Source organism: Salvelinus fontinalis, chromosome 20, assembly GCF_029448725.1.
Source record: "Salvelinus fontinalis isolate EN_2023a chromosome 20, ASM2944872v1, whole genome shotgun sequence".
Classification (NCBI taxonomy): Eukaryota; Metazoa; Chordata; class Actinopteri; order Salmoniformes; family Salmonidae; genus Salvelinus; species Salvelinus fontinalis.
The window spans coordinates 27930904-27951119 of NC_074684.1; the positions used below are offsets into that span (position 1 = coordinate 27930904).

General features: G+C 47.8%; 1 protein-coding gene across 5 annotated transcripts in view; it reads left to right on the top strand.

The window, feature by feature from the left end:
- Positions 1-20216, top strand: part of LOC129817627 (AT-rich interactive domain-containing protein 1B-like) — a 100343-nt gene that overhangs the window by 65448 nt on the left and 14679 nt on the right. For all 5 annotated transcript variants that reach the window (XM_055873057.1, XM_055873058.1, XM_055873059.1 and 2 more), the window contains 8 exons: positions 1037-1271; positions 2236-2325; positions 4402-4578; positions 6796-7159; positions 13129-13280; positions 13382-13503; positions 18485-18694; positions 19541-19739. In XM_055873057.1, the coding sequence (XP_055729032.1) occupies positions 1037-1271; positions 2236-2325; positions 4402-4578; positions 6796-7159; positions 13129-13280; positions 13382-13503; positions 18485-18694; positions 19541-19739 (1549 nt within the window). The remainder of the gene's footprint in view (positions 1-1036; positions 1272-2235; positions 2326-4401; positions 4579-6795; positions 7160-13128; positions 13281-13381; positions 13504-18484; positions 18695-19540; positions 19740-20216) is intronic.

Genomic DNA, 20216 nt, shown 5'->3' on the forward strand with positions numbered 1-20216 from the left:
TAGGAGCATCCAACCCCCATTACCTCTAATGATGCTACCCTGTGATGGTGAACCAGAAAACCCTTTGGGACACATGTAGGAGCTTGAGAGGAGTACAGTAGGGTGCATTGCACACAGTAGGGTGCATTGCATTCAAGTGCAATTGGCTGATTTAGTCTGAGTGATTTTTAAATGCATAGCTGGGATGCTATTAACTGCAGTGTGGCGCTTTGGGTATTTTAAGTGACTGGTCATAAAGTAAGTGGTTGTTAAAGCCTCAGATGAAGTGTCATATTGACGGGTGACAGGTCGTAGGTAAGAGCTGCCTGCTTGCCAGCTGGGAGAGGCCACCGACCACGCCGTTTACACAATATCAAAGGCGCAGAGGGAGAAAGGGAGGCACATTGGAGGGCAACACGTTGGCACTATTAAACTCTCCATTCTTCTTCTGGTATTGAGGACATTTAGCATGGCTCTCTTTTGTAGGTACATTGGCCAAATCTGCTTAAATTTGAGGTGTTTATGCCCTGTTAAGTAAATTGGTGATTGTTGCCATGATGCTGGTTGCCATGATGCTGGTTGCCATGATGCTGGTTGCATCCCAATTGGCATCCTATTCCCTATATAGTACACTAGTTTTGATCAGGCCTCTGGTTAATAGAAGTGCACTATATAGGGAATAGGGTGCCATTTGTTTCTCTGGCTGTTAAAGCAGTAGTATAGACTGAGAGACGGCCATCTGGCCTGCCTGGTTTTGGCTTTAACTGAATTTGGTACAACCTTCCTCCTGGACATCAAGAGATTTCCAACACTCCCAATGGCTTTCTGTCTATGTTGGACGTTATGTTAAGTGACTGGTAAAGTTTTTACCATCTGCTGGTAAAGAATGCTTAGTGTCATTTCTTCTGTGTCATGTTCGTTCAGGGCACACAACGGAGCACAATTTAAAATGTTTTGCAGGTAGTCCCTCCCTGTTTCAGTCCATTTTCTTCAGTTTGGTGCCGAATGAACACAACCCAGGCTTTCCCCTTGGTTCCTCTCTCCTCTTCTGTTCCAGGACCTGTCTGGGTCTATAGATGACCTTCCCACGGGCACAGAGGTGGCTATCAGCTCAGCGGTCAGTGCTTCGGGGTCCACCAGCAGCCAGGGCGAGCAGAGTGACCCGGCACAGTCGCCCTTCTCACCCCACATGTCCCCTCGCCTGCGTAGCGGCCCCTCCCCCTCCCCCGTGGGATCACCCGTGGGTTCCAGCCAATCGCGCTCCGGACCGATCTCCCCCGCCAGCGTCCCAGGTATAGAACGAATCCCTGCCACCATGCACCTAGGTCTAGGAGACACCTACACACTCTACCACATCTCACACACACACACACACACACACACTCTACCACATCTCACACACACACACTCTACCACATCTCACACACACACTCTACCACATCTCTCACACACACACACCTACTGCGGACAGGGAGTAAGGACCAGTGTGCTAGGCTTGTGTAGTATTTCATCCATTATATTTCAGAGAGCAGTTCTGACACACTGAGACAGCCACAGTGGAGCTGCAACAGCTCTGGTTGTCATGACTGGCTCTTCTGTGGAAGAGAAAAGAGCTCCTTTGTCTCATTCCAGTCAGTTCTTTCTGAACTTCTTTTGAGTTAGTGACTCTATAGTAGCTAGTCACAGTGGGAGGGGGAGAGACGTCTGTTCTTATATCTGTACAGGCAGCTGGGGCAGTCAGGGGAGGTTCTCTAGCTGGTTTATCCTCCAGCTCCAAAACAAAGACCTCGGTCATTAAAATAGTTTCTAAACTATGTTAGCAGTTCGGAGTCACTTTAACACAATTACTCTCCCACAGTGCAGCGTGTTGTTGGCCTTGTTGACTCCAGGGCTGGACTAGTTGGGAGTTTTGTTGTTATTTGCGGCCAAAGTTAGTTCATTCCCCTTCTCTCTCGCTGCTCTGGGTGATAACTAGGTCGATGGGAGACCATTTAGCCGTTGACACCCACACACGCTCTCACCCCTACTGGGAGAGCTGTCAGTCATTAGCCCCCACACTGAGGTACCAGTTGACGTGTGATCTCTGCATGCCATCGCCAGGGAAACAGCTACACACACACACTGTAGGGCTCATTAGGGAGGGGTTCCTTTAGCTGGACACACTGCTGCTCTTCAGGCCATCACACTGACACGAAGGAGCTGGGGACGTGTGTGTGTGTGTGTGTCCCACTGACGCTTGCCCCTCTCTCCTCCCAGGCACCCAGATGGCCCCACAGACCCCTGGGAACATGTCTGATGTGGGTTCCCATTCCACCCTGAGCCAGTCCCCCATGTCTCAGGAGAGAGGTGAGATTCTCCTGCACATTACACCCCATGTGACTCACAACCCCCCTCTTCCGGGAGATTTAACATGAAGTCAGAGTAATCAGCAACTAACTCGTAAATCCACGGCCGATTCTGTGGTCAAATCCATGTTCGTTTCAACAGTGGTTTGCTACAGAAGGTCCCCTCTGGTGTACACAGTCTGACACCAGGATGGAAGTCATCTAATTGGACACCATAAGCCGTAGTTCCTCTCTAATGATGTATAGCAGTGAACCTCTGAGTCCATTTCTCCTGCTGGGTTTTCCATAGGATCATTAGTACAAGAGATTAGCCATAGATTCCACTCCCTCTATACCTCTGGGCTGCTGTCAGCACCGGGCCAGAACTTCAGCATGTTTACCACCTATAGGGCTCTGGTCAAAAGTAGTGCACTATGTAGGGAATATGGTGCAATTTAGCACATAGGCTCTGCCTTTATAGAGTAACCATGGCTGTGCCTCTCAGCGGCTGCCAATATGGTTGTCAGTGACCGAGCAGTCAGACATGTCAATCAGGCTGTTTTCTATGGCCCACCCTCAGCCCAGCCAGCCAGCCCAGCACTGGGTAAAGGCCTAGCAAGTAATAGTCAAAATAACACCTCAGCTGCCAGCTAGGCAGAACCTTTTTCTCACTGTCTAAAGGGGATCATTGTAACAGTGGTGGCATTAATACAAACGATTAGTCACTCCGTGGCCCAAGCTTGGGGAGCGGAGTCTATTGAAATGGAGCATGTGAGTGCTGTACCAGCTGCTGAACCACAGGGAAGGGGGAAGTCATCAGCTTTTCCTGTTGGCCTTATCAGGACTGTATGAAGAGTATTTTATCAGGATCCCCATTAGCTACTGTTAAAGCAGCAGCTACTCCTCCTGGGGTCCACATGAAACATGTCATAATACAGAACATGAATAGACATGTACATCACAAGGACAGAAATACTTAAAATAAGAATAGATGTGTAAAATAGGTCAATGGAACTCGACCAAAATAATGGAAATGCCATGGAAACGCATGGGGGAAAGATCTCCTCATTGCACCCCCAGTTACATGTGCCTACATTTTAGTGTATTTCAGATTATTTTTGAGGTAAAAATTGAAGTGTGGATGTCAATCCCAACACATGTCCATGTCATCGTCACCAATCAACTGCATTACAGTTAAAAACTGACTACACCACCCGTTTCTGTATGCGAGCTATGCTGCCAGTTTATACGCTCTGAAGTTGGCATTTAACAGTCACTTTTAAACCTGAAAAGGGACAACTTCTAAATGTTATGCAGTGAAAACAGCCAAATGGGACATTAGTAACCACATTGTGGGCCTGTTAAAATGCGTCAATCATGACGGAGTTCACCAATATCCACTTGGTTAGATCAGATTTGTTGAATGTGTTCCAATCCGGCCTCCTTCTATCCCCCATCGTCTGCATTCGATTGACCTCTTAACCGCATCTGTACACGCTTTCATACATTAATGCCTTAGCATTCCATGCATCATGTACTCATTCATATTTAAAGGGATAGTTCACCCAACTGAATTTCTTTCTTACTGTGTCTATTTACTGATTTACATGGTAAGTCAACCAGTATGTCATTTGGGTGAGCTATCCCTTTGAGAGGTAGTGAGTTTGTGTATTGAAGTGGTTGTATCACTCCTCTGCCCTTAGAATGAGGTTTTGATCAAGTGAGATGAAAAGATCACATTTCAAACAGATGGGAGACCTCTTCCATGGCGGGCGGGCAGATGTATTAGCTATTGTTCTATTTGTCACCCGTTCAGATCAGTTTAAATGTCGATTTGGACGTTTGCTGTAGCATTTGGTAGTGCTTTTCAAAAGGCAAAGGTAAGTGTTACCATTCAACTCAAGCGAGTACACTTCAATTGAACTCAATTGCTGCATTGACAATTGGGTTCAAATATAATGGAGTCTGAGAGGAAAATGTCTCCTTTTAAGAGTAGCTAGGTTACCTCAGTCCTAACCTTCCTGTAGTTCTGCTTTCAATTAGAATTATTTTAACAGGTCTCTCTCTCCTTTCGCTCTCATTCTTTTGTTCTTTCCAGGGTTCCCACCTGCCATGCAGCGGAACACCACAGTCCCCAGGCAGTCGGGTCAGGGACCCGCCATGTCCCCTCACTCGTCCCCCGGGGGCACCATGCTCCCCCAGAGCTCCTACCACCAGCTGCAGGGGGGCCCCGGCCCCTCGTACGGACCCCAGACCGGCCAGTACGGCCCCCAAGGTAATATTCCACTCCGGGGTGACGTTTTCCCTAAGTACAGATCTAGGGTCAGCTTCCCCTCCCCAAACCTAACCTTAACCATTAGGTAGCCCCCCCCCCCCCCTTAAGGACAAATAAATGTTATTATTATTATTGTCTTTTTTTTTTTCGTCAAATAGGAACTCAGTTGGGGTCTGTTAATAGAATACACAAGGTGCAATTTTGAAATGTGGTTGTGCATCAGCAGTCACTCAATTAACCCATGTCAGCAAAAAGTACACGGTACGCAGACCCACGAGCCACTGCAGCCCCTCATGAGTTCCAGTTTTTGGTAGCTTCACCCCCATACCTGGGAGACCTTTTCTATGGCAACTTCACCCTACTCCTAATATTCCTCCAAGGTAACACATCCTCCATGCCGATGATAATATTCCTCCAAGGTAACACATCCTCCATGCTAGTGGATGATGATGATAATATTCCTCCAAGGTAACACATCCTCCATGCTAGTGGCTGATGATGATGATAATATTCCTCCAAGGTAACACATCCTCCATGCTAGTGGATGATGATGATAATATTCCTCCAAGGTAACACATCCTCCATGCTAGTGGATGATGATGATAATATTCCTCCAAGGTAACACATCCTCCATGCTCGTGGATGATGATGATGATGCTGGTGCCCATACAACCTGTTAATTCACACTGGCCTTTCCACATCAGAACTCTCTCTCCCCTGTAGCAGGAGGCTAGTGGAATGGTGGCAATTCTATGACTATATTCTATGGCCCAACATACATTTCTACAGGGTTGGAGAGAGCAGGGTTTTTTCTACAGTTTAGTAAATCTCCAATCAACCTCCCGGGTGTTCCATGCTTTGCATATACTGTAGCCTACTTTGCATCTCTCTTTCTCTCTCACACACCTGTCTGGGGTAGAGGAGGAGACTTGTTCCATCTCTTTTTATGTGGCTGATTGTCCAGCACACCTGGTTTTAAGTACTATTTGAAATCATTTCCCTCCGATGCGTGTCGCAATGGAACCAATAGAAGTTTCCCAAAACTCCAAACTCCACCCAACTAGTATTTGAACCCAAGTCTTTGTAGTGTCCAGAGCCAGACACCAGGCACACAGCAGGGACTATTAATCAGGGATCTGGAGCAGGGAGAGCGGGTGGGGGCAGAGACCCGAGCTATGAAAACACACACACATTGGTCACGCATTCATCAAGGCATGCTACAACACACGAGATGGATTACCGTAATGACCTAATTTGTGTGAGCCCCGTTCCAGATGAGCGCGCACGGCATCCATGGGTCGGTTTTCACAGAGTAGATTGATAAATGCTGCACGCTTTCATCCAGTCAACCAACTAGTTGACAGCACACCACATTACACCACTAATTCACATAACTCAATGCAAACGTCTCACTTCTACAGAAAGACTAAAATAGAAGCCCCTTTCACTACTAACTATAAGCACCAGCACAGCGCAGTACAGTTGATCAGTGTGAACAGACAGGACTGGTTCTGCATCCAAAATGTGTGTCTATTGGGCCCTGGTCAAAATAGTGCACCAAATAGGGAATAGGGTGCTGTTTGGGAAGCAAAATGACTGTGGCCACTCGGGGAGGATGACCTTGTCTGATCCATGTCACAGCCCTGTGTTCCCCCAGGGAAATTCTAGGATTAACATGACTACAGAGAAGCTGATGCTACCAGTGAATTTCCATATAATTGGCAGAGTCCCAGAACCTCATCCCCTTCTCCTCTCCTTTGCCTGTGAGCAAAGCTCGTTATAGGGATGGAACCAGAATAACTCCAGGAAGAGCCAAAATAGCAGCTCTCCCTGAAACGCCACGGCCGAGTTAATGTATTTTTGGAAGTCTCACATGACATCAAAAGTGTGTGTGTGTGTGCGCTTTTTTTCTCTCTTGTGAAATACCCTATGAAAGATTGGTCTGGCTGGAGTACAGAATCTGAAACAGAGGAACATGAGGCAATGCTCTGTTCAAATCACACACGCTGTGTGTCCCAAATAGAACCATATTCCCTATGTAGTGCACTTCTTTTGAGCAGGGCCTGTCCTTTTGAAAGAAATACCATGGATAGGTGAATGAAGTATCTGTGAATCAAGCCAATTCCAGTGTTCTTAAGTTCTGATGAACATAACATGGCCAACCTGATGATCCTCAGTCTTAATGTTGATGACTTACTCTATTCTCTGTCTCTCCAGGTAACTACCCCAGGCCCCCTAACAACGGTGGGACCCCCACCGCCAACTACAGCGGCCCCGGCCCTGGCATGAGCAACAGCCTGGGCATGAACGCCAGTAGCCCCATGCACGGCCAGGGACCTGGGCAGCCCTGTGGCTCCATGCCTGCCGGGCGAGGCCTGGGTCCGGGGGCCAGTGGGCGACCCTACCTCGGTGCCAATACCAACACCATGGCCCCCACCTCTCCCAGCATGCCGCAGCCTGCCGGACAGGGCCAGGGCATGAGACCGCCCCTGCCCAGTGTTAACAAGGAGGCAGGTCTGTTCCCTGGAACCAACGCCATGCAGGGGCCCAACGCTGGTCCCAACCCTTCTGCACAGGGCAGGTGAGTCAGGACAGGGGCCACAGAAGCGATACAGTACCCATCCTAAATGGTACCCTACCCCGATATAGTGCACTACTTTTTGACCAAGGCCCATTGGGAATTCCATAGGGCTCTGGTCAAAAGGAGTGCGCTAGAGTGTAGGGAATGGGTGCCATTTTGGGATTTAACACCACGGGTCATTCTTGTGTATAAGTTCTTCACATTCACTACTCCACACCCCACATATCCTCATTCAGTCATCATCCACACTCTAAGGTTATGAGGTGTGGTAAACGCAGTTAGTTTGTCCTCATGTGTCTGTGTGAGTTTGGAAACCAAAGGGTTTCTCTCTCCTCCCTCACGTCAGGCCTCCCTACGCACGCTCCCCTGCCTACCCCGGCCTGAGTTGTCCTGGGGCGTGCCCTCGCCTCTCTCCTCATCATTCTCCCTCCTTATTTTTAAAGAAAAGCGCATTTTTTGTCCATTTAAATAACATCAAATTGATCAGAAATACAGTGTAGACATTGTTAATGTTGTAAATGACTATTGTAGCTGGAAACGGCAGATTATTTTAAAATGTCAAAGAAAATCATGGAATATCTACAGAGGCCCACTATCAGCAACTGTGTTCCAATGGCACATTGTGTTAGCTAATCCAAGTTTGTCATTTTAAAAGGCTAATTGATTTTGCAATTATGTTAGCACAGCTGAAAACTGGCCTTCTTTAGACTAGTTGAGTATCTGGAGCATCAGCATTTGTGGGTTCAATTACAGGCTCAAAATGTCCAGAAACAAAACTTTCTTCTGAAACTCGTCAGGCTATTCTTGTTCTGAGAAATGAAGGCTATTCCATGCAAGAAATTGCAAAGAAACTGAAGATCTCGTACAATGCTCTGTACTACTCCCTTCACAGAACAGTGCAAACTGGTTCTAACCAGAATTGAAAGAGTGGGAGGCCCCGGTGCACAACTGAGCAAGAGGACAAGTGCCTTCGTGTCTAGTTTGAGAAAAGACCCTTCACAAGTCCTCAACTGGCAGCTTCATTAAATAGTACCCACAAAACACCAGTCTCAACATCAACAGTGAAGATGTGATTCCGGGATGCTGGCCTTCTAGGCAGAGTTGCAAAGAAAAAGCCATATCTCAGACTGGCCAATAAAAATAAAAGATTAAGAAGGGCAAAAGAACACACACTGGACAGAGGAATATTGGAAAATAGGTGTTATGGACAGACAAATCTAAGTTTGAGGTGTTCGGATCACAAAGAAGAACATTTGTGAGATGCAGGAAAAATGAAAAGATGCTGGAGGAGTGCTTGACGCCATCTGTCAAGCATGGTGGAGGCAATGTCTGGGGGTGCTTTGGTGGTGGTAAAGAGGGAGATTTGTACAGGGTAAAAGGGATATTGAAGAAGGAAGGCTATCACTCCATTTTTCAACGCCATGCCATACCCTGTGGACGGTTCTTAATTGAAGCCAATTTCCTCCAACAGGACAATGACCCAAAGCACAGCTCCAAACTATGCAATAATTATTTAGGGAAGAAGCAGTCAGCTGGTATTCTGTCTATAACAGAGTGGCCAGCACAGTCACCGGATCTCAACCCTAATGAGCTGTTGTGGGAGCAGCTTGACCGTATGGTATGTAAGAAATGCCCATCAAGCCAATCCAACTTATGGGAGGTGTTTCAGGAAGCATGGGGTGAAATCTCTTCAGATTACCTCAACAAATTGACAACTAGAATGCCAAAGGTCTGCAAGGCTGTAATTGCTGCAAATGGAGGATTCTTTGATGAAAGCAAAGTTTGAAGGACACAATTATTATTTCAATTAAAAATGTATAACCTTGTCAGCGTCTTGACTATTTCCTATTCATTTTGCAACTCATTTCATGTATGTTTTCATGAAAAACAAGGACATTTCTAAGTGACCGCAAACTTTTGAATGTTGGTGTATGTCAAAACTGTAACTAGGCCACTCAGGAACATTCACTGTCTTCTTGGTAATCAACTCCAGTGTAGATTTGGCTTTGTGTTTTAGGTTATTGTCCTGCTGAAAGGTGAAGTAATCTCCCAGTGTCTGGTGGAAAGCAGACTGAACCAGGTTTTCCTCTAGGATTTTGCCTGTGTTTTAGGTTATTGTCCTGCTGAAAGGTGAATTCATCTCCCAGTGTCTGTTGGAAAGCAGACTGAACCAGGGTTTCCTCTGGGATTTTGCCTGTGCTTCATCTCCCAGTGTCTGGTGGAAAGCAGACTGAACCAGGTTTTCCTCTGGGATTTTGCCTGTGCTTCATCTCCCAGTGTCTGGTGGAAAGCAGACTGAACCAGGTTTTCCTCTAGGATTTTGCCTGTGTTTTAGGTTATTGTCCTGCTGAAAGGTTAAGTTATCTCCCAGTGTCTGGTGGAAAGCAGACTGAACCAGGGTTTCCTCTGGGATTTTGCCTGTGTTTTAGGTTATTGTCCTGCTGAAAGGTGAAGTAATCTCCCAGTGTCTGGTGGAAAGCAGACTGAACCAGGGTTTCCTCTGGGATTTTGCCTGTGCTTAGCGCCATTCCGTTTCTGTTTTGTCCTGAAAAAAATGCGCATTCTGTACAGGCTTCCTTTTTTTCACTCTGTCAATTAGGTTACTATTGTGGAGTAACTAACATGTTCCTCCATCCTCAGTTTTCTCCCATCACAATCATTAAACTAACTGCTTTAAAATCACCGTTGGCCTCATGGTAAAATCACTGTGCGGTTTCCTTCCTCTCCGGCAAGCGGGTTAGGAAGGACGCCTGTATCTTTTGTAGTTACATGGTGTATTGATACACCATCTAAAGTGTAATTATTAACTTCACCATGCTCAAAAAGATATTCAATGTCTGCTTTTTTTTTTTACCCATCTACCAATAGGTGCCCTTTTTGAGGCATTGGAAAACCTCCCTAGTCTTTGTGGTTTAATCTGTGTTTGAAATTCACTGCTTGACTGAGGGACCTTACAGATACTTGTGTGGGGTACAGAGATGAGGTAGTCATTCAAAAATCATGTTAAACACTGTTTTACACAGTGAGTCCATGCAACTTATGTGACTTGTTAAGTACGATTTTACTCCTGAACGTATTTAGGCTTGTCATAGCAAAGAGGTTGAATACTTAGTGACTGAAGACATTTCAGCTTTTCATTTTTAATTAATTAGTAAATAACTCTTAACATAATTCCACTTTGACATCATGGGGTATTTGTGTGTTGGCCAGTGGCCAAAAATCACAATTGAACCTTTGGCAGCGATTACAGCCTCGAGTCTTCTTGGGTTTGACGCTACAAGCTTGACACACCTGTGTTTAAGGAGTTTCTCCCATTCTTCTCTGCAGATACTCTCAAGCTCTGTCAGGTTGGATGGGGAGCGTTGCTGCACATCTATTTTCTGGTTTCTCCAGAGATGTTCAAGTCCGGGCTCTGGCTGGGCCACTCAAGGACATGCAGAGACTTAGCCAAGACAACGCAGGAGTGGCTTCAGGATGTGTGCTTAGGGTCGTTGTCCTGTTGGAAGGTGAACCTTTGCACCAGTCTGAGGTCCTGAGTGCTCTGGAGCAGGTTTTAATCTCTGTACTTTGCTCCGGTGATCTTTGCCTCGATCCTGACTAGTCTCCCAGTCCCTGCCGCTGAAAAAAATCCCCACAGCATGATGCTGCCACCACATGCTTCATCGTAGGGATGGTGCCAGGTTTCCTCCAGACGTGACGCTTGGCATTGACCAAACAGTTCAATCTTGGTTTCATCAGACCAGAGAATCTTGTTTCTCATGATCTGAGAGTCTTTAGGTGCCTTTTGGCAAACTTCATGTGCCTTTTACTGAGGAGGCGCTTTCGTCTGGCCACTCTACCGTAAACACCTAATTGGTTGAGTGCTGTGGAGATGGTTGTCCTTCTGGAAGGTTGTTCCATCTCCACAGAGGAACTCTAAAGCTCTGTCAGTGTGACCATTGGGTTCTTGATCACCTCCCTGACCAAGACCCTTCTCCCCCGATTGCTCAGTTTGGCCGAGCAGCCACCTCTAGGAGAAGTCTTGGTGGTTCCAAACTTCTTACATTTAAGAATGATGGAGGCCACTGTGTTCTTGGGGACCTTCAGTGTTGCAGAAATGTTTTGGTTCCATTCCCCAGATCTGTGCCTCGACACAATCCTGTCTTGGAAATCTACAGACAATTCCGTCAACCTCATGGCTTGGTTTTTGCTCGGACATTCACTGTCAACTGTGGGACCTTACACAGACAGGTGTGTGCCTTTCCAAATCATGTCCAGTCAATTGAATTTACCACAGGTGGACTCCAATCAAGTTGTTGAAAAATCTCAAGGATGATGGAATGGAAACAAGATGCAGCTGAGCTCAATTTCGAGTCTCATAGCAAAAGGTCTGAATACTTATGTAAATAAGGTATTTCTGTTTTTATACATTTGCAAAACTTTTTTTTTTAAACCCCTCTTCGCTTTGTCATTAGGGGGTATATTGTGTAGATTGTTGAGGAAATTGTTTTATTTAATCCATTTTAGAATAAGGCTGTAACAAAATGTGGAAGAAGAGGTCAAGGGGTCTGAATAATTTCCAAAGGCACTAGATGACTGAGGGGCACAGTGTTGAAGCCACTGTGCCTCCATCTTGGCTCTCCTCCATTGTAACAAATATTTTAGAACCTATAGAAATGCATTTATTAACGTCTACATACAATTATTATATTAGACACCCTAATGCATACTTTTAAATGGTATGTGATATAAACAAAAATGCATACAAATATTTTACTTTAAAGTATAATTTTTAGACATTACTGATGTCACTGTCCCCACTACAACAAACAAATAATTAAATACATGTAATTTTGTCCTTAAGGTTTAATTGAAATTCCATGAATTCCTATGGAAGACTGCTCTTACTGGCGACTGGCAATATGGCCGATCGGTGGTTTGAAAGCCTCAATGACCAATACATAGTGTCATCAATCCAGGGGGAACAGACTTTAGTTTGGTGGTGGGAGAAGACAATGGTTGCGTCCCACTATGCTCACCTATTCCCTACATACTGCACTACTTCTTACCAATGCCCTATGGGCCCTGGTCAAAAGTAGTGCAAAATATAGGGAATAGGGTGCCGTTTGGGAAACACATAATGGTTAACTGGTTGGGAATGTAACTCCATTAGAGGTGGGGGACATGTCCTCATTCCATTTCCCTTAGAGGGGAAATTAAGAGGGAGGAATCAAGTGTGGCTGGCTGGCTACCTGTGGGGCAAATAGCCTAGTTGCCAAATCACCAAACCACTGAGTCTTCTCCTCGTCTTTCTCCTCACTGGGTCCATTACCAGGTTAAATAGAGCATCCTAAATGTTAGGGCTTGATTTCTTTCTCCACCACCAAATAAGTGAAGGGAAGTGAACAAGTGCATACTTTGGAAGGAAGGGGACATTATTAGGACGCACCCTCAGTGTGCCGTTCGGCGCCCAGGCAGTCTGGCTGGGGGTTGGAAAAGAGCATGAAATAAATGGTGTTACTTTTCACTTGGCTCCCCAGCCTTTTGATGTGGGTATTATTTCCCACAGGATTTAAAAGGTCTTTAACATTTCTTCTGTCCTTCTGTTATAAGTGTTGTGTGTTTTGGAGTTGAGGAAAGCTGCTGATGCACTGCTTTTGATGACCAACATGCATTATTCATATTGTCTCACAACTAAAATCTATCTACACCTCCATCTGTCCGGCAGGTCAACTTCAATGTACTGTATTGTGGCTGGTGGCGCTTTAAACCGGAGGACAGGCTCGTAGTAATGGCTGGACTGGAATAAATATGGTTTCCCTGTGTTTGAGGTTCAATTCCATTCCAGCCATTTCTATGAGCCTGTCCTCCCCTCACCAGCCTCCACTGATAGTTAAATGTACTGTATGAATATAAAGCCTTTGGTAATAACATTGTGTATTACGGTGATGGTAAATGACTAACCCAATCTCTTGTTCTTTGGTTTTCAGGCAGGGAATGACCCCCATGCCTCACCATCCAGGCATGAGCCCCAGAGGGATGGCCTCCAGCCCTGGTGGCCCCTACAGCCAGCAGTCAGGGGCCAACACCTCCGGGAGGATGACCCCACAGGGGCCCCAACCTCTCTACAACGCACCCTCAGGTATCTACCTACTCCACACACTGTCCATGTATACCAGACAGTCACAAGCCCCAGTATAACAGTGAACAAGAGGCTGAACTTTTCCCACCCTTCCTCCACAGGGCCCGTGCATATGGGAGGAGAGGGGATGGTGTGTCCCACTGACCCCAAACAGAGACCTCCAGAGCAGTACAGGGAGAGCAATACTCCTGGTCCTGCCACCGAGCCCCCACCTAAACCCAAGGTAGGAGTTACAGCTCTAACAGGCTCCTCGTCAGTACCTCTCAAAGCATGTCCTAATAACACGTGTATATGGAAGAGGAACCTGAATGTGGCAAAGCTCAGCAAACACAGCATCTAACGAGGCAGCAGACAAAAAGGGAATGCAGAGAATTGAGAAAAAACATCCTTTGTTTGGCGTCATTGTGAGGATTTTCTAAAGGAAGGCATCGCTTCCTCTATCTCTCTATTTACCTTCTGTTACTATTGGGAGATGGTTCCAAAATAAATGCTTCTTTATAGCAATGCTATTTTATAGTAAAAAGACCTACTCTCTTTTCAGCAAGTAGTTCATCATTATTACCTCATGTCTCCGTCTGCCTGCCTGTCTCTTGACTGATTTGGATGTGTGATAGACACAGAGAGGCACACTAAAATAACCGTCTCCCTTCGACTGCAAAGAACTTGTTACTGTTCACTGCTCTCTCATGAACTCCTATTTCTCTTGTCAGAGCTTCGGTTTGGGTTTTTTCTATTTTCCTCTTGTTTTCTTTCCCTCCCTCCCTCCCTCGTGTTTCAAGTTCCCCCTCGCTTGGTTTGGTTCTGCACGCCTCTGTGTGGTTGGTTCCAGACTGAGAGTTGTGTAAATGTGAACAACTTTTCTCCCTCTGCATTCATTTGTCTTCACCTCATTACCGGCTTGTGAGAACATCCTCTTGATCACAAACTGAAGACTGTCAGCCCAACTGATCTGAGAGGAACCACTATTATATCTGCTCTCTGTCTACTTAATGATCACTCCTCATACATTTGACTGCTTTGTGCGTTTCTGCTGTCATGGCAACAGCAGTAGCTAGTGTGGATTCATGTTTCCACTCGTGACAACTTGAGGACTAGTAATAATGGCTGTGGCCTTTGCTGCTGAAGCTCCTCCCATGCACCTGTTTGGCAGACTGCCCTAGAATGCCGTTGCTCAATCTGTCTGTATGGCTCCTCTCACCGTGTAGTTTCCACTGTGTGCTTTTCCAATCACGTGTTGAATATTTTGAAGCCAGTCAAATCTGCCTGAAAGCCTCCAGGGGAGCTCTGAACAGAGCCGTACCAAGTGTGTGACTGAGAGTGGGCCATTGGCTGCAGACAGCAGAGATCTTAGTCTCCCAGGATGTCTTTGAGGACAGGTTTTGCTGTTTGTATACTTTCTGCATGGGTGTGTGACTATGTTTTGGAGAAAGCGAGAGAAAAGGATAGTCAGACTGAAATCTCTCAAACTCCTGCCATCTCTCATCACGTGGCCAAGTTGTGTGTTGACGCGTGTACGCCCATCTATTCCTCGTCACAGGGCAGCTACAGCTCCTCTCAGTGTATGTCCCTGTCCCCCGTCCCCCTGCTAGTCTGTCCTCTTGTCATGGGGTGGAAGACAGCACACCCACCAGCCCTATAAGTGTATGTCCCTGTCCCCCGTCCCCCTGCTAGTCTGTCCTCTTGTCATGGGGTGGAGGACAGCACACCCACCAGCCCTATAAGTGTATGTCCCTGTCCCCCGTCCCCCTGCTAGTCTGTCCTCTTGTCATGGGGTGGAGGACAGCACACCCACCAGCCCTATAAGTGTATGTCCCTGTCCCCCGTCCCCCTGCTAGTCTGTCCTCTTGTCATGGGGTGGAGGACAGCACACCCACCAGCCCTATAAGTGTATGTCCCAGCCCCCCACCCCCTGTCCCCCTGCTAGTCTGTCCTCTTGTCATGGGGTGGAGGACAGCACACCCACCAGCCCTATAAGTGTATGTCCCAGCCCCCCACCCCCTGTCCCCCGTCCCCCTGCTAGTCTGTCCTCTTGTCATGGGGTGGAGGACAGCACACCCACCAGTCCTATAAGTGTATGTCCCAGCCCCCTGTCCCCTGTCCCCCGTCCCCCTGCTAGTCTGTCCTCTTGTCATGGGGTGGAGGACAGCACACCCACCAGCCCTATAAGTGTATGTCCCTGTCCCCCGCCCCCCTGCTAGTCTGTCCTCTTGTCATGGGGTGGAGGACAGCACACCCACCAGCCCTATAAGTGTATGTCCCTGTCCCCCGTCCCCCTGCTAGTCTGTCCTCTTGTCATGGGGTGGAGGACAGCACACCCACCAGCCCTATAAGTGTATGTCCCTGTCCCCCGTCCCCCTGCTAGTCTGTCCTCTTGTCATGGGGTGGAGGACAGCACACCCACCAGCCCTATAAGTGTATGTCCCTGTCCCCCGTCCCCCTGCTAGTCTGTCCTCTTGTCATGGGGTGGAGGACAGCACACCCACCAGCCCTATAAGTGTATGTCCCTGTCCCCCGCCCCCCTGCTAGTCTGTCCTCTTGTCATGGGGTGGAGGACAGCACACCCACCAGTCCTATAAGTGTATGTCCCAGCCCCCCACCCCCTGTCCCCCTGCTAGTCTGTCCTCTTGTCATGGGGTGGAGGACAGCACACCCACCAGCCCTATAAGTGTATGTCCCAGCCCCCTGTCCCCTGTCCCCCGTCCCCCTGCTAGTCTGTCCTCTTGTCATGGGGTGGAGGACAGCACACCCACCAGCCCTATAAGTGTATGTCCCAGCCCCCCACCCCCTGTCCCCCGTCCCCCTGCTAGTCTGTCCTCTTGTCATGGGGTGGAGGACAGCACACCCACCAGTCCTATAAGTGTATGTCCCAGCCCCCTGTCCCCTGTCCCCCGTCCCCCTGCTAGTCTGTCCTCTTGTCATGGGGTGGAGGACAGCACACCCACCAGCCCTATAAGTGTATGTCCCAGCCCCCTGTCCCCTGTCCCCCGTCCCCCTGCTAGTCTGTCCTCTTGTCATGGGGTGGAGGACAGCACACCCACCAGTCCTATAAGTGTATGTCCCAGCCCCCCACCCCCTGCTAGTCTGTCCTCTTGTCATGGGGTGGAGGACAGCACACCCACCAGCCCTATAAGTGTATGTCCCAGCCCCCCACCCCCTGTCCCCCGTCCCCCTGCTAGTCTGTCCTCTTGTCATGGGGTGGAGGACAGCACACCCACCAGTCCTATAAGTGTATGTCCCAGCCCCCTGTCCCCTGTCCCCCGTCCCCCTGCTAGTCTGTACTCTTGTCATGGGGTGGAGGACAGCACACCCACCAGTCCTATAATTGCAGCAAGCACTCGCTTTCACTTCTGTTGCTTTTTTATTGTTAGATTGGTTATATATTTCCTTTTCTGTTTAGTTTTTTACAGCTTGTCGTTTTTATATTCTAGTGTCTTTGTTTTTGATGTCTGAAATGTGATTTTGGTGATGTTTGTGACCGAGACGTTCTCATTAAGACATGTATACAATTGGACCAATAATTTTCCATTCTTACACTCTTTTCTCCTGTCTCTCTCTCATATGGTGCCGGTAACCTGGCAGTCCTGCTGCACGACAATGGCTTCTCTGTTTGTATTGGTTGTTATTGATGACTGAGTATGTTAAAGGAGTACTTCAGGATTTTGGCAATGAAGCCCTTTATCTACTTCCCCTGAGTCAGATGAACTTATGGATACCATGTTATGTCTCTGTGTCCATGTAACGGATGTGAAATGGCTAGCTAGTTAGCGGTGGTGCGCGCTAATAGCCTTTCAATCGGTGACGTCACTTGCTCTGAGACCTTGAAGTAGTGGTTCCCCTTGCTCTGCAAGGGCCGCGGCTTTTGTGGAGCGATGGGTAACGATGCTTCGTGGGTGACTGTTGTTGATGTGTGCAGAGGGTCCTTGGTTCGCGTCGGGGCAAGGGGACGGACTAAAGTTAAACTGTTACATCCAGTATGAAGGAAGTTAGAGGTAGTTTCGCGAGCCAATGCTAACTAGCGCAATGACTTGACGTTTATGGTATCTAGTTACGTAGACTTCATCATTGCGCTAACACTATACTGAACAAAAATATAAACGCAACATGCAACAATTTCAAAATTTTTACTGCATTTCAGTTCATATGAGGAAATCAGTCAATTGAAATTAATTAATTAGACCCTTATCTATGGATTTCACATGTTTGGGAATACATCTGTTGGTCACAGATACCTTACAAAAAATGGGCCTCCATGGTATTTGTGTATTTAAATTGCCATCGATAAAATGCAATTAATATTCGTTGTCCGTGGTCTGCCCATACCATAACCCCACCGCCAACATGGATCACTCTGTTCACAACGTTGACATCAGCAAACCGCTCGCCCATTCGACGCCATACACGTGGTCTGCAGTTGGATGTACGCTAAATTCTCTAAAACGACGTAGGAGGCAGCTTATGGTAGAGAAATTACCATTAAATTCTCTGGCAACAGCTCTGGTGGACATTCCTGCAGTCAGCATGCCAATTGCACACTCTCTCAGCTTGAGACATCTGTGGCATTGTGTTGTGGCAAAACTGCACATTTTAGAGTTGCCTTTTATTGTCCCCAGCGCAAGGTGCACCTGTGTAATGATCATGCTGTTTAATCAGCTTCTTGATATGCCACACCTGTCAGGTGAAAGGATTATCTTGGCAAAGGAGAAATATTCACTAGCAGGGCTGTAAACAAATGTGTACACAAAATGAGAGGGAAGCATTTTGTGCGAATGGAACATCTCTGGGATCTTTTGTTTCAGCTCATGAAACCTGGGACCAACACTTTACATGTTGTGTTTTATATTTTTGTTCAGTGTTGTTAGTAATCGTGCTAACACTAGTTAGCAAATTCCTTCAAACTGCACATAAAAGATGGTATCCTTGAGTTCATCTGACTCTAGGGAAGTAGATACGGGGTTTCATTGCCAAAATTCTGTAGTATCCTGAAAGTCCTCCAATCCTGCATCACATGCTACTCTGTGTAGACAGCTGTGGGACCTACCTGACTGTATAGCTGCCATTCAACTGGGCTTGAATGCAACACGTCATATAATAATCTACAGTTGGATGTTGAACATGTTTCTGTCTACATGACCGTGCTCCAAGCAATGACAACAGTAGTAGCCCTGACTGACCCTTCCCCCTCTACTCTATTCCCGCACCTTTAGAAGACCAGCCCGGCCACCATGACCAATGAGAAGATTCGCATCCTGTACGAGATGGGCGTAGAGCCCGAGAGGCGGGTGTGGGTGGACCGTTACCTGGCCTTCATGGAGGAGAGGGGCACGCCTGTACCCATGCTGCCAGCTGTGGGCAGGAAGCCCCTGGATCTGTGCCGCCTCTACCTGTGTGTTCGAGAAATAGGAGGCCTGGCTATGGTGAGTCTGAGACCTGTGTGTTCGAGAGAGGGGGCCTGGCCATGGTGAGTCTGTGACCTGTGTGTTCGAGAGAGAGGGGGCCTGGCCATGGTGAGTTTGAGAGGGGGGGGCCTGGCCATGGTGAGTCTGTGACCTGTGTGTTCGAGAGAGAGAGGGCCTGGCCAAGGTGAGTTTGAGAGGGGGGGCCTGGCCATGGTGAGTCTGTGACCTGTGTGTTCGAGAGAGAGAGGGGGCCTGGCCATGGTGAGTCTGTGAGACCTGTGTTACTCCTGTGTCTGCAACATATATACTGTCTCTGCCACTTGGTCTACAGCCCTGGTCACGCCTTTGCCTCCCTATCTGCCTCCCTATCTGCCATAACACTTCCCTGTCAATAGAAACATGAAAGGGGACCTGGAGGAAGCTGCCTGACCACTGCTGGCTGGTTGGTCACAGGACGTACAGTTAGGCTGTAAATTGTTGTTTTAGCCTAATGTCCTAATATTGGCTTATTGTCATCAGACATCACCTTATGTCTCTCGCACATGGCTATTTAGTAGAAAAGATGAAAGAAAAGGTACATCAGTAGGCTCGACAGATGAACAGACAACTACCTGGACAGCTGGCTGTTTCCCTCATTTGACATCCAGGCCTACCCTGGATGTCAAAATGACATTCAAAATTGATAAAGGCAAAATCTAGACCCTGGTCTGCTCCCTGACCCAATCCCAGTGGGCTATTAAATTAACTACACTATGGCCCTTGCTGGATATCCCGTCCCAGTTCTACCCCATCATATACGGTTTCATACCCAGCCCTGGTTGCTCAGGAGTCTCCTGTCGGCCATATGCCCCCCTCCCCCTGCAGGTGAACAAGAGCAAGAAGTGGAGGGAGCTGTCCACCCATCTCAACGTGGGCACGTCCAGCAGCTCTGCCAGCTCTCTGAAGAAGCAGTACATCCAGTACCTGTTTGCCTATGAGTGCAGGGTGGAGCGGGGAGAGGAGCCGCCGCTGGAGATCCCGGGGGAAACCAAGAAACAGGCTAAGATCCAGCCGCCCTCACCGGGTGAGTAAAACACTGGAGACTTTCCTAGCTGAGCTGCACGCTATGCAGGGTTGGGGTCACTTGTTTGTAGACTAGAGGTATAAGCTACCTGCTGGGGTTGACAAATGTACACCCACCCATAGCCATTATAAACAGGCATGACCAGGATCATATATCCACAGGGAGACCCATACAGTCCTCAGTCATCCAGCTCTTCTATCCGTCTCCATTCTCCCTGGGCTGGCTGCTCCTTCCCTGCACGCTGTTCTATTTCTGTCTGACAGGGGATTGTCACACAGAGAGAGAGCGGGAGGGAGGGAGAGTAAAAATGGGGAGGGGAGAGCTGTCAGACGGCCAGTGGTAGGGCCCCCCCCCCAGGCGAGATGGCTGATGTCAGAGGGAGCAGGGAAGAGGGAGCGTGAGGGAGAGATACAGAGTTTGCATTAGACTGTGGGAGAGAAAGCTATCAAACTGCGGGGGAAGGGATTCCCCCTAGAG